General features: G+C 50.6%; 1 protein-coding gene and 1 pseudogene across 3 annotated transcripts in view; both read right to left on the reverse strand.

Moving 5' to 3' along the window:
* Positions 1-17,391, reverse strand: part of ATF6 (activating transcription factor 6) — a 137,244-nt gene that overhangs the window by 49,417 nt on the left and 70,436 nt on the right. Inside the window, exons 12-15 of one of the 2 annotated variants that reach the window (XM_081112587.1) lie at positions 14,836-14,949; positions 12,949-13,048; positions 6,434-6,501; positions 4,868-4,979 (exon numbers count right to left, since the gene is read on the reverse strand). In XM_081112587.1, the coding sequence (XP_080968713.1) occupies positions 4,868-4,979; positions 6,434-6,501; positions 12,949-13,048; positions 14,836-14,949 (394 nt within the window). Of the gene's footprint in view, positions 1-4,867; positions 4,983-6,433; positions 6,502-12,948; positions 13,049-14,835; positions 14,950-17,391 lie in introns of both variants that reach the window. The other variant, XM_081112586.1, reaches the window with a different exon arrangement.
* Positions 7,514-9,288, reverse strand: LOC308534218 (TCF3 fusion partner-like; annotated as a pseudogene). Its single transcript has one exon. The product of its transcript is annotated as a TCF3 fusion partner-like (transcript).

Consider the following 17,391-nt stretch of genomic DNA (forward strand, 5'->3'; position numbering starts at 1 on the left):
AGACATGCATTTCACAGGGTGATGCCCACGGCTCTGAAGCTGAATTCAGAGGTAGGAACAGGCCGGCCACCTGGCGGAGCTGTGCTGGAACCCAGCCTTGCCTCAGCTGCTGCATGGACCAGTCAACAGGTTCACATTTCTTTACACAACTTAGATGTGAAAATACCCATCAAATGAGAGGATAGAAAGCGTCAAACTTCATCACTGTGACTTCTCTTAGTCACACACACCGACGGTTGTCCTGAGGGGCGGGCGCCGCGCAGAGTGTCAGGGGTGGTAATGAAAGAGCATGTGGCACTTCCTGCCTTTTTTTTTTTTTAACATTTCTATTGATTTCAGAGAGGAAGGGAGAGGAAAAGAGAGATAGAAACATCAATGATGAAAGAGAATCATTGATCAACTGCCTCCTGCACACTTCACACTGGGGATCAAGCCCGCAGCCCAGGCATGTGCCCTGACCAGGAATTGAACCATGACCTACTGGATCATAGGTCAATGGTCAACCACTGAGCCATGCCAGTTAGGCTCATCCTGCTTTTAAGAGGCTTGTGAGATGAATGAGAAGACAAGCCCTTTAGATCGAACAATCAGGGCCAAAAAAAGGAAAGTTCTTTAGAACCAGGGTTCAGAGTGTAATAGACAGTTCAGGAGGCCCTAAGGGCCGCTGCCCTCACTCATCAGAGGCAAGGCCCAGGCTCCTGGCCCCAGTCTGTTTCCTGCTCCAGAGGAGTGGCCACGGATCTCACAGCAAGTCTGGGCATGAGGCAATAACCAGACACACGGTCAGGTGCTCCTGCTGCTGGGGAGCCTGAAGGAGCCACGTGTGAAAAAGAAGTGGACTTGCCTGGGGCTGCTACTGAGTCAGGAGTGACCACAGCGGCTACAAGGACCAGGGCACATGCCAGTCATGACGTAGGAGACAGAGGGATACTTCCTGTGCTTCCTCCATTACAATAAGACCCTACTACTTAAGATTACCCTTCGAGTCCACACATATGATACATATAATGAATTTTTATGAGACCAAGAAGGGATACAACACCCAAATATGGCACTTTCTCTGGAATACATAAAGCACTCATGAAGTGGGGAGAGACATCCCTGAGGCAGGCCACAGCTATGGCTCAGGTTCTCATGTGTAGCTTCCATTGTGTGTATATTTGAAACAGATGGAAAGGGACAGGTACTGGAAATAGAGGTTACAGAAGTCAAAAGTGTTCCCTAGGTAGCATCCGTCTCAAGGAAAGAAGCATGGGAAGGAGTGCGGATGATGCTAACGTGGCCTCTGTAGTCAGCGGAGCCAGAGAGCCTGCTCTTGATGGGAAGCAGCCAGGGGAAGGCTCCCTTCTCCAGGGACCAGCGGGCTGGACAGTCTTTCAGTGTGTGCTGGGGTCTGATGAAGAAATGCCCTCCTCCCACCTTCTTGCCAGTGCTGCCTCACACTCTGCAGGCACCTGCATGTCCGACCAATTACAGCTTCACTCGTGCATATCTGTTTCTGAAACCCTTCTCCCCTAAATACACTAAATGCTTTCTCGTACAGAAAGCGTTAAGAGAAAATACGCCTTAAACTTGACTGGACTTTTTCTTATTAATGTATCAGTTATACCACATTCAACATGACTTGGAAGAAAAGTTATATTTTACCACCCTTCCCCCAAATCACAGTAAAACAGTCAGAGAGAGGAGAGAAAGAGAAGCTATGACAGGAGACAAGCTGGGATTCCCGGAACTAAATAGAGTAGGGAAGGTTACCGAGTGGGGTGCCACTTCCAGGAGAGTCAAAGGGATGAGCCGGGCGAGGTCTGCAGGCCCACGGGGGGCACAGGAGCACCCTCTCCCTCGGGAGCAAGTCTGTGCTGGAAGGCACTCAGCTCCACTGTAACAGGATCAGGCAGGACGGGGGTGAGGGCGGGCGTCTGGGAAAGCGGTTCATTAACTATAACAATTAACACTAAACAACGAACTGTTGCTTCAAGAAGCATCACTTCTTTCATTTTCATTTCAGCAAGAACAAAAGAACAACCCAGGATTTAAGAACCAAATTCCTATCCCATGATATAGTCTATGGTCGTCAGAATGAAATTAACTCCGTGCCCCACTCTGAAAACAAACCAAGAAAGAGAAAAAGGATGTTGTCTCTAACGACTGTTACCTAATGAAGTTCACCAAGATGTAATAATCAGTCATCAGGAAATGAATCCAAACAATGAGAGTCCTAATAGTTCCCCGAATGTGAGAAAGATTGTTTCTACCAGAAGGTGAAGGTTACGGGGGATCAACAATTCTCCAACAGCACTTTACACTAATGGGCACTAGCTCTCACACATGCAGACGTGTAAACTAGTGGGCACTAGCTCTCACACATGCAGACGTGTAAACTAATGGGAACTAGCTCTCACATAGGCAGATGTGTAAACTAATGGGAACTAGCTCTCACACAGGCAGACGTGTAAACTAGTGGGCACTAGCTCTCACACGTGCAGACGTGTAAACTAGTGGGCACTAGCTCTCACACGTGCAGACGTGTAAACTAATGGGAACTAGCTCTCACACAGGCAGATGTGTAAACTAATGGGAAGTAGCTCTCACACAGGCAGATGTGTAAAATAATGGGAACTAGCTCTCACACCGGCAGATGTGTAAACTAATGGGCACTAGCTCTCACACATGCAGACATGTAAACTAATGGGAAGTAGCTCTCACACATGCAGACGTGTAAACTAATGGGAACTAGCTCTCACACGTGCAGGCGTGTAAACTAATGGGAACTAGCTCTCACGTGCAGACGTGTAAACTAATGGGAACTAGCTCTCACGTGCAGACGTGTAAACTAATGGGAACTAGCTCTCACGTGCAGACGTGTAAACTAATGGGAACTAGCTCTCACACGTGCAGGTGTGTAAACTAATGGGAAGTAGCTCTCACACAGGCAGACGTGTAAACTAATGGGAAGTAGCTCTCACACATGCAGACGTGTAATGGGCACTAGCTCTCACACAGGCAGACGTGTCAAGCATATACTGAAGAACTCCATCCCCTTCCTCCATAAGAACAGTCCCTGGACAAACAGACGTGTTTTCTCCTAACAAGTACGTGTTCTCTTCCCTAGGAACCCACTACTCACCCGACTTCAGCCCATGGCTGCACACCTGCTGTTCCTAACAGATACTTTCCTGTTCTGATGAAATGGCAAAGTTATCCTGAACCTAAGTGTCCAGTATCTGAGTGTTCAAACATCCCTCTGGAGTAACTTCTGTCCCATTTACTTCAGTGCGTTCATCCTCACATCCCTCAAGTGTCTTCTTCCCGGTGCTGGACGCCGTGTTTAAGTTCCCTCTTACTCCACTTGGAACAGAACTGTGTGGCCCTGAAGCAGGTGCCTGGTCTCACCAGCCGGCAGTTGCTGAGTGCGTCTGGAAACCCCCTCTCGACTGCCCCCTGCTGCTGAAGTGACTGTGGCTGCTGCTGCGGCAGACACACACCCCTGGGTCCTAAGGCCAAAAACACATGAAAAGCTTGATTTCCCTCATCTTCAAGGGTCAAGTCTCTGCTCCTAGAGTCCCGGGCGCCTGGGTAGTGACACCTGAGGAAGAGAACAGGCTTCCTGTTCAGTGGTGACAGCAGCAGACAATGCACTGTGGACTCCACTGCTGGAACACGCTTATTTAGATCCATACCCTTCCACATTCTTAAAGCAATAAAAAATAAAAATAAAAACCTAGGATACAAACCAGCAATTCTAGCTCATTCATTTGTTCCTGGTTTAACAGAGAGCACAGAAATATTCATACGGCAACTCCATGAAGAACATGTTTTTGTTTTGTAGTAAAAATGGAATAAATTGTGATGTGTTTTTCCATTCACTTTAACATGTAACATTCAGAAGTGCTTGTATAAACACTGACTTTTACATAACCTGACCAGTATCTGACACGTCCTTCACCAACAGGAGTAAACATTTGCTGAAGGAGAGAGAGGAACAGAACCTCATGACCCAGAACCAAACATCCCACAACCCCGCCACTGCACTACCCCGCCTACGGCCACTGCACTGCCCAGCCCACGGCCACTGCACTACCCTGCCCACAGCCACTGCACTGCCCCACCCACAGCCACTGCACTACCCCACCCACGGCCACTGCACTGCCCAGCCCACAGCCACTGTACTACCCTACCCACAGCCACTGCACTACCCCGCCTATGGCCACTGCACTGCCCAACCCACGGCCACTGCACTACCCCGCCCACAGCCACTGCACTACCCTGCCCATAGCCACTACACTAATCACAACCCACGGCCGCTGCACTACCCAGCCCACGGCCATTGCACTAACCAGCCCAGGACCACTGCACTAACCAGCCCACGGCCACTGCACTACCCAGCCCATGGCCACTGCACTACCCTGCCCATGGCCACTGCACTAACCAGCCCAGGACCACTGCACTACCCAGCCCACGGCCACTGCACTATCCAGCCCACGGCCACTGCACTAACCAGCCCATGGCCATCCGAAACCCACTTGTGCGACTTCAATTTCTCATTAACCGCTGGGTATCCCATCACAAGCCTAAACAGAAACCTATATGTTTTTACCTCCCCTTTGGTTTTAAACAAACAGTATGGCTAAGGGATGACAACAACATCAGTGAGGAGTTTATGTTGCCTAAAGACACAGTCCCTGCCTGGCACCAACCCCACGCTCACCCTCACGGTGGCAATGGGTCCGGCAGGTGCCACAGCACTGCGCCAGCTCCATGCGCTCCCACGGCTCCCTTCACAGCCTTATCCCCCAAGGCTCAGCCCGACACCCTGTACAGAGCAGGTGCTCAAAAACATGTCTTTTAACCTTCCAAATGCACTTACCCTTCGAAATGACACGACGTAAAACGTGTCTCCCCGTCTGTGGATGGCATCAAAGAAGTCTTGGTAGCTTCGGGGGGACGCGTAGTACACTTGGAGCTCCCTCCCTGAGGGCCTGCTGAGAGAGGAGGCGGCGTTCTTATACCACAGACTGTCACAGCGTCTCAGAGGCATCCATTCTAAGCCTGCGTCTGCCTATGGGAATCTCAACCAAAATATGAGCAGCCTTTCAGCAGTTTTCTAGAAGAGTTTGAAAGCCCAAGGTCGGAGAGCTGTAAGATTCAATTCACTGAGGCTGACTCACTTCTGAGTGGAGACTCAGGTAGCCACGTGCGCTGGGAGGCACGGGGAGGTCCCAGGAGCATCAGCCAGCAGCTTCCTGCGCCGGCGTGCGTGCTGCTGGGTCTCTGTGAACAATGCGTCTGACAGCTCCGCTCCCCACTGTCAGCTTAGGACTCGAGAACACGCCGGCCTGGCTGTGCCTGCCCGCCCTCCTCTTCCAGGGGGTGTCCTTGGGGAGGCCCAGCTCTGAGCAACCCTGGTTTCCTCGCCAACAAAAGGACTGCAATGGGTGGAGGCTGAGAGGCGTGCATGAAGCACCCGGCCTGCTCGGCGGCACTGCTCAGCTCCGCTCTCTGCCACCTCACTGCAGAGCCAGGACAGAGCGCCCAGCACCTCCGACCACGCCCGGCCCAAGATCCACTCAGACGACAGTGACACAGCTCTCAGCAATAAGGGTCTTTCACTGTTTAGCACAATAAGCCAACACACATAGGTTAAAGGAGAGTTAAAGAAATAATGCTTATTTTTCTCAAAAAAAAAAAGCTTACATGTTTTTTTCTACATTCTTCTTTTGTGTTTTCAATGAATTTATTTTTTTTTCCAATTAATTTTTGTTAATTTAGGAGGATAAAAGAGTAGCCTAAAAGGAAATTAATTATAAGTGAGTCCTAAGAACTTCCTTTGAAATAATTCCATCTGCTCACTAGGCCATTTCTGACTATAGTGTCTTGAATATACAGTCAATTATTACTCATGACATTTATGTTCTGTGGACACTGACTCAGCAAACAGTGAACCACTCCCCTAAGGGACAGCAGGGTCAGCAAGCCCCTGGCTGCAGCGCTGTCATCGACTGACCCATGTGTCACCTGGTTTTCTGTGTTCTGTTCAGATACCTTCTGACCATGTACTGTTTGCTCGCTAACTCTGACCTCGGGTGGCTCTGGTCTGACTGAAGCTCCCCCAACAAGCCGTTCTCCCGGGTCACAGATCCACCCTCCAGCGCCGGGAACATCAGCACTCCCCGCACTTGGGCCATTTTAAACAGGGAAATTGCCAACCAAAAGCACAGGGATGCGGGGACCATGGCACCGACACCTGGGAAGGACACCTGCTCCAGGAAGCAGGGCGCTGCCCTGGAGACCTCACCTGGGAACAGCTACGCACATTTGCAAACGACCATGAATGCAATTCGCGTATGGATTTTGGGGTCACAAGGACATCTTAGCAAGCAGGTGGGTTCACAGATAACAGAATTCATGAGCAGGTGCGGCCACACTCTCTCACCTGATGCTGGTGGTCTCTGTGTACTGGACAGCTACGAGCTGAGAGCCGGAGCCCTGTCCCAGAGCGCCCTGGAAGAAACAAAGAACTCAATGTAATGAAGTCACATGAAGACCTTCCGATACTGACTCATTCTACATTCACGTCTAATGAACTCTCATTAAAGCATTCATATGGTTTTTTCATGAATAGTCTGACATATGGAGTTCATATGACTCAGCACCAACACAGAAATCAGAACTCCTGTGGTCTCATTCTGGACTGAGGAGTGTGTCCTATGGAGGTTATGACATTTAAGACACTTCCCATAAAGTTTTTTTTAAAATAGCCCGAAAGCTTAGTCCAAGCATCACAAGTTTTATGACCAGGTCATATAAGTATTATTGAAAATATAACAATTTATGCTTGTTAAAATAATTATTTTCCCAATGAAAAGTTCCTGAAGTACGAAAGATCCTTAATAAAGCTAGAGCCTACTGTTTACTGAGTTAAACGCAAAAACCTTCATGCCTAAATACAGCTATGGATGAAGCCATCATTAAGGAGAGTTCCCCAAAATAAGCAAGACTTGTCCCTAGACTCAGACATGACCATGCTGTAAAAAGCTGACTCACACAGACATTAGGCAAATAGAAACTCGACAAGCCATGTAGCTATCAAAGACTTAACACCAATTAACATAGAAACCTCTGAAAAACTGGTAGAGTTTTGACATTAGTAGTTATAGGGATTGGACAAAAGATCAAAATCAGCAAAAATGTGAGTTAGACAGTACCATGGAAATGAGATTTTACATAACACTTTCAGTTTTGTTGTAGATTTGTCCACTTTTCCATCTAGTCCTGTCACAGTTTTGCTTTATGTATGTTGAAGCTTTGTTATTAGGAGCCTATGTATTTAGAACTCTGTCTTCTTCATTAAACGTACTCTCATCACTATGAAACTTCCATTGTCACTTCTTGTAATATTCTCTGTCTGGAAGTCTACTTCGTCTGATTAATGTAGCCACAGCAGCTTTCTAATACTTAATGTTTGCACAGTATCACACTTTTTCACCCATTAATTTTTCATCTATGTGTGCTTATATATAAAATGAGAGGCCCACTGCGCGAAATTCGTGCACTGGGGGGAGGGAGGGTCCCTCAGCCCGGCCCGTGCCCTCTCACAGTCCAGGACCCCTTGGGGAATGCCTGACTGCTGGCTTAGGGCCCGGGGGGGGGGGGGTGCGGGGATCAGGCCTAAGCCGGCAGTCGGACATCCCTCTCACAATCTGCGATCCCTCACTCCTTACCACCCACTTGCTCGCTCCTTATTGCTTGGCTCACTGCTCCTTAGCGCTGCTGTGGAGGCGGGAGAGGCTCCCACCACCGCTGCTGCACTCACCAGCCGTGAGCCAGGCTTCTGGCTGAGCCGCTGCTCCCCCTGTGGAAGCACAATGACCACTAGGGGGCAGCTCCTTCATTGAGCAACTGCCCCTGGTGGTCAGTGCGCATCATAGAGACTGGTCGTTCCAGTTGTTCTGCCGTAATGGTCACTTAGGCTTTTATTATATAGACTAGAGGCCCAGTGCACGAAAATTCGTGCACACGTAGAGTCCCTAGGCCTGGCCAGTGATAAGGGCCTACCAGGTCCCCGCCTGCCTGCCTCCCCGTCGCCTCCTTCCCTCGCTCCCTCAGCAACTTGCCACAGCTGCTGGTCACCTGCCATGTTCTGTGCCACCCGCTGGTGGTCAGCACACATCATAACGAGCAATCAAACTCCCCATCTCCCAAACTCCCGAGGGGACACTTTGCATATTAGCCTTTTATATATATAGACTGGAGGCCCAGTGCACACAAATTTGTGCAGGCGGGTGGGTCCCTCAGCCCGGCCTGTGCTCTCTTGCAGTCTGGGGCCCCTTGGGGGCCCCTTCCCCTGGCTGCTGGCATCAGTTTTCCTCTAGCGCCCGGAACCCAGGCCTTCGCTCTTCGCCGAGAGGGGCCGGCGTGGCGGGCGAGGGGCTTAGCTCTTCGCTCGCTGTGCGGGCCCCGGGGGTGAGGCCAAGGCCGGCGCGGCGGGCGAGGGGCTTAGCATTTTTTTTTTTTGCCAAGGGGAGCATGGGGTCCATTTATTGGGGGGGGGGGTCAGTCAAAGGAGGGGCTGGCTGGCTAGGGTGGGGTAGGGCAGCAGCTTGTCTGGCCCCTGAGAAACCCAATTTGAGTCCAGGGCCTCGTCCGCTTCGAAGCCAAAGTCTTCCTCCACCTTTATCTGCACGGAGGCCAGCTCCAGAGTCAGCGGGACTCCCGCCCGGCGCCCTCCCCATGGTGCTCGCTGCTTCTTCCGCCCGCTGGGCCCCTCACCAGGGGCCGGGCTGCTGGCTTCTGCGGGCGCTGGCGTCCTCCTGGGTGGGTAAGCCCCTCTTTCTCCAGAGGCTCATTCTCAGCGTTGCCTGGGGTGGGGGTGTCTGTGCCCTGGCTGCCCGCATCCTCCAGTAAGATGGTGAACTGGCTGGCCCGGTAGTCGTCGCCGTAGGAGTCCAGCACCTTCAGGAGGAACCTCCGCTCCTGCTGGAGTCTCCGTGTTATCCTCTGTATCTGATGGAGCCTGTTCAGGACCCGCTCCTTCACCTGCTCGATCTCCCTGCAGCGCCGACCCAGCGCCTGGTACTTCCTGCGATTGAGGCCGCCGCCGGCCTCCTCCTCTTCGTCTCGCTCCTGGAGGCTGGAGCTGCCCAGACCCCCAGACACGAACTCCACTTCGGACTCAAGCTTGCTCTCCAGGATGTGACCACTGAACAGCGGAGGCAGCGCCAGCTCCGAGCCGGGAGGTGCTGAGAACTCCTCAAAGCCCACGGCTGCCATGGTCCCCTCTCTCTGCTCCAGCTCTATTTCTCCCTGACTCCCAGCACAGAACTTCCAACCTTGCAAATCTCTAGGTTAAAGTGGCTCACAAAACGACACGCCCCATCCGATTCCACAGCCAGGCACCCGGGCCCGGGCCGCTAAGCCTCCTGGGAGTTGTAGTTCTCTATTTCCGGCTCACCTCCCTCGCCCCACCCCCACCCCGAGTCCCAGCTGAAAGGCCCTGCTCGCTGGTCTAACGCCGCCGCCAGGCGTCTAAGTCACCTCCGTCTTTATTCCGGTCCCGACACCGTGCCGTCTGACCACGGAGACTCTCCGCTTGGGAGGCCCGGTCCTCTCTGCGGACTCTCCGCGGGCCCTGGGGGCATGGCAGAGGCCGGTGTGGTGGGCTTCCCTCTTTGCTCGTCGCTCGCCATGCCAGCCTTCACTTGCTGCTCCTGCGCCTACATATGCAAATTAACCGCCATCTTTCTTGGCAGTTAATTTGCATATCACCCTAATTAGCCAATGGGAAGCGCAGCAGAGGTACGGTCAATTACCCTTTTGTCTTTTATTAGATAGGATGTTATTTCTTGCAAACAGCATATAGTTAGTTGGGTCTTACCTTTAAAGAACCTGGTTTGACCATCTCTCCCTTTACACTGGCGGGTTTATTTACTCTATTACATTTATTGCGAAGGTGGCTGGGCTTACGTCTACTATCGTGGTCTGTATTTTCTATTTGCTGTGTATGTGTTGGTTCTCTGCTGCTTTCTTTTGGTCAAATACATTGTTTAGTGTCCCAGTCACATCTCCTGTGCTGGTTCGTAGTGTTACTTCTTTGTGTTAGTTCTTACAGGTGGCTCTGGAGACTATACTGTGATCTTTAAGTTACCATAGCCAACCCTGAAGTATGATTTGAACATATAAAAACTTTGTAAGAGTACATTGTATTTACTACCTCTATACCTTTCTGTTCTTATTGTCGTATATTTTACTCCTACATAACCTGTAAACCCCACCAAAAAACTGTTCTGAGTTTTGCTTTAAAAAAAACACAAGTATCCGAAAGACATTTATATACACACAAACACAAAATAAAGATACTTAAAGGGGGCATTTATGTTCACCAAACATTCACCAATCCTGGTGCTCCTCCTCGTGCATCAGGATTCTACCTGAGACCATTTAGTCCAAACATCCTCCTTTAGTATTTCTTGTCATACAGATCTTCTAGAGAGAAAGTATAATAGTTTCGTCCATCTGGAAATATCTTTATTTTGCTTTCATTCTGAAAAATATTTTCACTGATTTGACCCTCTAACTTTTCTAAAAACTCAGTCTAGGAAGAGGTAGAATTATAAAATGACACAAGCCAAATCATGTATATAATGCTTAGAAATGATAGAAACTTCAAAGAAATGTCAACTCGTCAATATACAAAATATCTTAGTGTCCATCTAGCATCCAAGAGGGGAGATGTGAGGGGAAAGGCTGAGAGGAGAAAGGAACTAGGCAGCGCAGCTGCAGGCTCAGTGCTGAGGGCGAGTCAAGGAATGCTGTGAGCTCAGGTGTGGACAGCAGCCTGAGCGAGGACCCTTCTCCCTCCTCTGACTGAATGGGCCTTGTCCCCTCAGCTAACACCCGTCTTTCCTTTCCCTGTGATAGCTTTGTGTCCCACACTTCTGACCTCTATTCACACTCACACAGACAGACATGCACCCAAGATGCAGAGAAAGGGACAGGAGTAAACTACAAATCTCCCTCAAATGTTCCAAGGCTGCGAAATTACACAAAATTATCTTCATTGCATTAAAATTCCTTCCAGATTATGGAACATCAACCACCGTTTACACAGTAAATTCTATTTATTCCTCTAATAAACAGAATACAATCACAAGAAATTATATCAAAAAATACAGCAAAGCAACTCATTCAGGCCAAGGATTTTAATCTAGATTCACGAAGCCCATGCATCAGCTGTGGAATTCTCCACTCCTGCCACCTTTCGCTCTTCCCTGCACAGCAAGGACATACGCCCCAAAATGATGTTGCCGAACATCTAGCCCCCAGGGTTCTGGATTCTATTTTGGTCCTGCCCACAAGCTGTGCTCGATGCACCAGATCTGGAAGCGCAAGGAGACGGAGCACTTCTCCTCTGGCCACGGTGGCCAACGTGCAGCTGTGGGAGCGTGAGTTCCCGCAGGACTGTCTGCTGCACGCCATGCCATGAGCAGCTGTGGGACGCTGCGCTGCCTGGGACACTGGCAATGATGCCAGTAGCCTCCAGAAGTCCTTGCAACCAATAAAGTTGCCATGATATGTGAACAAAGGGTACTGGGGAGGCCAGAGAGGGACACACTGGACAATCCTAGACACTAAGGATGTCGGAACCTGAGCTCCTCTAGACCTGGCCTCTGGCCTCCTCAGTCACTGCTCAGGGGACACCATGGGGATGTGCATCAGACTGTGAGAGTGAGAAACCAATTCTTATTCCATTAGGCTACTGAGAATTTGAAGCCAGATGTTACAATTGCCAGCGTTAATTACCTTGCCAATACCTCACTCAAGTGGAATCTCTAGAGCAGTGGTCGGCAAACTGCGGCTCTCGAGCCTCATGTGGCTCTTTGGCCCGTTGAGTGTGGCTCTTCCACAAATACCACGTGCGGGCGCGCATATACGATGCGATTGAAACTTTGTGGCCCATGCGCAGAAGTCAGTATTTTGTGGAAGAGCCACACTCAAGGGGCCAAAGAGCTGCATGTGGCTCGAGAGCCGCAGTTTGCCAACCACTGCTCTAGAGCAGTGGTTCTCAACCTTGGCTGCATATTAGAATCACCTGGGAATCTTTTTAAAATCCTGATTTCTGGGCCTCATCCTCCGGAAATTCTGTTTCTTTGTTATGGGGTGGGGCCACAACATTAGTAACAAAGAAACAGAATTTCCGGAGGATGAGGCCCAGACATCAGAATTTTAAAAAGATTCCCAGGTGATTCTAATGTGCAGCCAAGGTTGAGAACCACTGCTCTAGAGCAACCTTCTCTAAACACCCACCTTACAACAGCCACCAGGCCCCAATTCACTCTCCCCTCTAGCCTGCGGCTTCTTTTGAGAGCACATCTCACCCTGAGGTCACTGAAATATTTGTCTGCTTGTTGATTGTTTTTCTCTCCCACCAGAATGTAAGTGCCACGAAGGCAGGGACTGTATTACACTCACTGCTGCAGCCCCAGCGACTGGAAAAGCACCTGCCCTGTTGCCACCACCACAGGAAATGTTTGCCGGGCGCTGTGATGAACAGCTGAGGATGATGGAGTGACAATGAACACCACCAACTACACGGGTCCTAAAGAAGTTCAGGGACACCTCCATGGGGAGGGCCTACCCTTCCAAGCTGCCCTGTGCTTCAACACCCTCTTTTTTAAAAGCTCTAAGAAAAAAGAGACACAGTATTATCTGTTATTTCATTCGTGCCCAAATATTTGGTATGGATGTCTTGAAAGCAAGTTTGGGGGAGAGAGCAGGAAAGGCAGTGGGCCGCACAGGAAATGTGAGGGCATGCAGCCTGACCCAGTGTTGGCGACCCTGCAGAAGGGGCAGCTAAGGGTCCGGCTTCCCAACCTTCCAGGGACAGAGCATCCAGCTGGGGGAAGTCTCCCCAGAGACACCAGATCCGTGGGAGCACACGCTGAAACCCACCTGAAGAACGCGTGTTTTCTGCTGAGTGTTCATCATTCTTCTCGACTTGGTCCTCTCCACCTCGTGTCTGTGAACCCACCCTCGAAGTTCATGGTTTAACCTGTAAAACAGCTTCATTAATTTCGTACATTACACAGAAGTAAATATCTCACCCCTGTTTAGAAATAGGTTTAACCACATTCCATAGATTCCAAAGTATGCCAAGTGCCTGAGGGTTCAACATTGCTTTTTGAATTGAAAAAGCTAAGATACTAGAAGCTCAGTTGTTTTTAATAACACATGAATTGCTATATGCTAACCTTCTCAGTCATGAGATCAAAATTCAAAGAAAACCATAGCCAAATACCTCCCACATAGAAACGGAGGATGAAAGTGTTTTCTGTTCCTGAGCCACTACAGGTGCTGTGGAGGCAGGTGCAGTGGAGACAGACAGGCACAGTGGAGACAGGCAGGCGCAGTGGAGACAGACAGGCGCAGTGGAGACAGGCAGGCACAGTGGAGACAGGCAGGCGCAGTGGAGACAGACTTTGCAGTGAAGACAGACAGGCGCAGTGGAGACAGACAGGCGCAGTGGAGACAGACAGACGCAGTGGAGACAGACAGACGCAGTGGAGACAGACAGGCACAGTGGAGACAGACAGGCACAGTGGAGACAGACTTTGCAGTGAAGACAGATAGGCGCAGTGGAGACAGGCAGGCGCAGTGAAGACAGACAGGCGCAGTGGAGACAGGCAGGCGCAGTGAAGACAGACAGGCACAGTGGAGACAGACAGGCGCAGTGGAGACAGACAGACGCAGTGGAGACAGACAGACACAGTGGAGACAGACAGGCACAGTGGAGACAGGCAGGCACAGTGGAGACAGGCAGGCGCAGTGGAGACAGGCAGGCGCAGTGGAGACAGGCAGGCGCAGTGGAGACAGGCAGGCGCAGTGGAGACAGGCAGGCGCAGTGGAGACAGGCAGGCGCAGTGAAGAAAGACAGGCGCAGTGGAGACAGACAGGCGCAGTGGAGACAGGCAGGCGCAGTGGAGACAGGCAGGCGCAGTGGAGACAGGCAGGCGCAGTGAAGACAGACAGTTCTGTGGAGACAGACAGGCGCAGTGGAGACAGGCAGGCGCAGTGGAGACAGGCAGGCGCAGTGGAGACAGACAGTTCTGTGGAGACAGACAGGCGCAGTGGAGACAGGCAGGCGCAGTGGAGACAGGCAGGCGCAGTGGAGACAGACAGTTCTGTGGAGAAGGCACAGCTCCCAGCAGCAGCAGTGTGTCGCAGCCTTTGAAACTCATCCTCTTGTGAGAAGGAAAAGAATGAGCTCAATGCTTGGGGGGAAAGGCACTATCATCCCAGTTTTCCAACTTTCCACCCGGCAACGTACGGAGCCTGGCTCTGCTGGAACTGCACTGCTGTCCTTCCTCGGGAGCCGCTGAGAAGCAGTGTGACCACGTCTACTTAACTACAGTGGGTCACTACTAGTCACATAAAAACGTTAGCAGTTTCTGAAGTTCAAGGGTAGGATCCAAAATCACAGAGAAAAAATAAGGGAGAAGCAGGTAAGTGCTCGGTGGGGAAGTGTCTGCAAAGTCACGTGTTTTCTTTGGCCATCTTCCTCATGAGGAAAAGGGCCCTTCTGCCGGGGGGTCACCGCCCGCCAGTCTACCACTCACCTGGGTTTTTATATTAACATCACCCTGGTTTCCAAAGGAGAAGTCTCAAGTCTGCACTCCCAATACCACCACATGGAATGAGCATACCACCTTAATCCGTTGGTGGGATAACCAGACACCTGAAATGCCTGTGGTTACCTGATGAGCAACTGAGAGATTCTCCCAGCTACTCGATCTGAACCGATCCTTTCCTGGGTCCTGAAGCAAACACAGGCCCACTGACCTGAGGGATTCTGTGGTGTTGATGAGCGGCTGGCACGGAGGGGGCGGGAGGTACAGCACTGGCTCCTCACTCAGCACCATCAGGGCTTTGTCGTTGGAGACAGAATGGTCGTAGCTGAAACAAACAAGCACACACGTGTCTCCTTGCACCCTAAACTCCCAAGAACTTTGCGATAAGAAAACTATCACTAGTATTAACTTTTTATGAAAACAAGAACCTAACAGACAGAACATACTATAAGATAGAAGCAAATGTAACAGAAAAGGAGGGAAGTATAAACCACACAGCACTAATGTCATTTTGTAAACTGTTTATCCAGACACCATTTATTGAGCAATTATTATGTGCCAGAGCTAGGGATACAGTAATAACACGTGGCTCATGTGTGCACTGAGCTCGAGGCGCACACAGTGCTGCTGGAACAGAGGTGACACCGTGACGGGGAAACTGGGGGAAGTCCCTGCTGACTGGCAGGAAGGACAGCATCATGTACCAGGACTGAAGTTCTGTGGTCACTCACAACCTGTGACAACGAAACTGAACAGTCTCCCTAATACAGTGTGTGGTGGGGGAGGGGAGACACAACATACGTGTGTTCAGGAGAAAACTGAAAGCACCGAGAAGCTGAGCATAAACTCTAGACCGTGAATCACTGACAAACACGAGGGTGACGTTAACCAGTTACTCCATTAGCTTAAAGAGCAGACTTCCTTGAGTGTCACCCTGATCTTCACCTTAGGAATTCCTACCGGGGGCGTGCTGGCAGCAGAGCCCAAGGTGAAGAGAGAACCAGAACTGGGGCCCAGTTTGCTCTTTAAACCTTCCTCACTAAGAATCTTAGATCTGTCTGGAGTTTCTCTACATATGATGCTCTGGATTTAGAAAATTAGATACGCTAAAACCAAGGAAGGAAAAATATTAACACAAAATTGGACGTGGCTAGATTCATATTTTTCATTAATTCATCCAACAAATATTTACTAAATACCAGCTCTGTGCCAGGTACTGTGCTGGGTGCTAGGATCCAACTGGAACCATGAGAAATGGGGTCTCAAGCCTCCAGGCCTCGATGTGGAAGATGGGTCAGATACAAGAAAACAAACACGCAAGCGCTGGGCGGACGAGGCGGTGGGAGGAGACCCCTGGCAGCATCTCCTCTGGAGAACACGGCCCAGGAGGGAGAGGGAGCACCGCAGGGGGTTCAGAGCAGCCGGCGGGAAGAGGGTGAGCTTAAGGATGCAAAGGAGGCCACTCGCCCGCCCACAGCTGAGCAAGTGAGGGAGGCACATATGATAAGGAATTACTCACCTAAGGAAAAGCCACAAGAGGGATTTATTTCCATTTATGTCGACTCCTCACCACTGTGTCAAAGTGGATTTGACGGAGACAAGGTGGGGTGGGAGACCGTCAGAAGAGAACTGTGGTGAGCCAGGCGGGGACTGAGGACAGATACTGAGGGTGGCAGAGAAGATGAAGGCAGGTGCCCAGTCAAGGTAACTTTTGGAAACTACCAACAGCACTTGCGGACTTGCGGAAAGGGAGGAAGCAGGGTTTCTGCTGCAGGAAGTGGCTGGGGGCAGAGCGTGGAGAGGACCGAGATCTGAGATCTCCACAGTGCTGTGTCCACCCTGCGAGGTTAACCCTTTGAGTGCCAGGGAGTGCGAGCGCGCTCCTCCTGTCTTTCGCCAAAAGTGCCGGCAGTGCTATCGGCAATTTTTTTTTCTACTAATATTTTATAATACAATCAGCAAACAATATAGATGAAGACAAATGTAGTAAAGGTTTCCTTAAATTTTTGAATATGTAACTTCATTTACTTGAGATTCATAATTTTTTTCCTAAACTGCTGTAAAATCGGCAAAAATGCCTTGGCAATTTTAGCATAGTTCCTAGGATATTGGTTGGCACTCAAAGGGTTAAAACAGAGACGTCATGGAAACTGCTGCCCGCAAGGGTGCGGAGACTTGGGAGTCTGGAGGGAAACCAATCTGAGAGTCGGACACAGAGGCCTGGACTGTGCTCGGTCGTGGACAGGCACCCGGGCAAAAAGGGAACAGAAGAGTTCACAGCCCCGCACCCGGGGCCTGGACAGAGGCGGTGCCACGAGGAGACTGGAACTGGAACACGCAGCAGAGCACACGTCCCAGGGAAGGAGGGTCACAGCCGAGTGCAGAGGGAAGACCCGGACAAGTTTCCGCGGACTTTGGCAACGCTGGCCCGCTGGCCCCCTGGACAGAAAACACTTGGCCGAGTGGAAAAGTAGCTTAAGGCAGCCTTCCCTGCAACATGACTCACGGCCTTTCTTCTGCCTGCCGGTGGTTGTTTGGAATCAGACAGTGGTCTACACAGGTAATGACTGTGCTCACAAAGGTGATCAGCCTGAGTTCCGTTGTAGAGGGAGAAGAAAACGTCTGCCTTGGACTTGGTAAATTCCCAACGCCAGCAGAAGCTGTCTGCCACACTCACAACCAGAACAAAGACCTGTCACATGTGCGTTATTTCAGAAACCAGGTCTGCACACTGACAGAAGTACAAATGCTGCCGTCCATCAGAAGA

The sequence above is a fragment of the Myotis nattereri genome (genome assembly GCF_964212035.1).
Source record: "Myotis nattereri genome assembly, chromosome: 18".
NCBI lineage: Eukaryota > Metazoa > Chordata > Mammalia > Chiroptera > Vespertilionidae > Myotis > Myotis nattereri.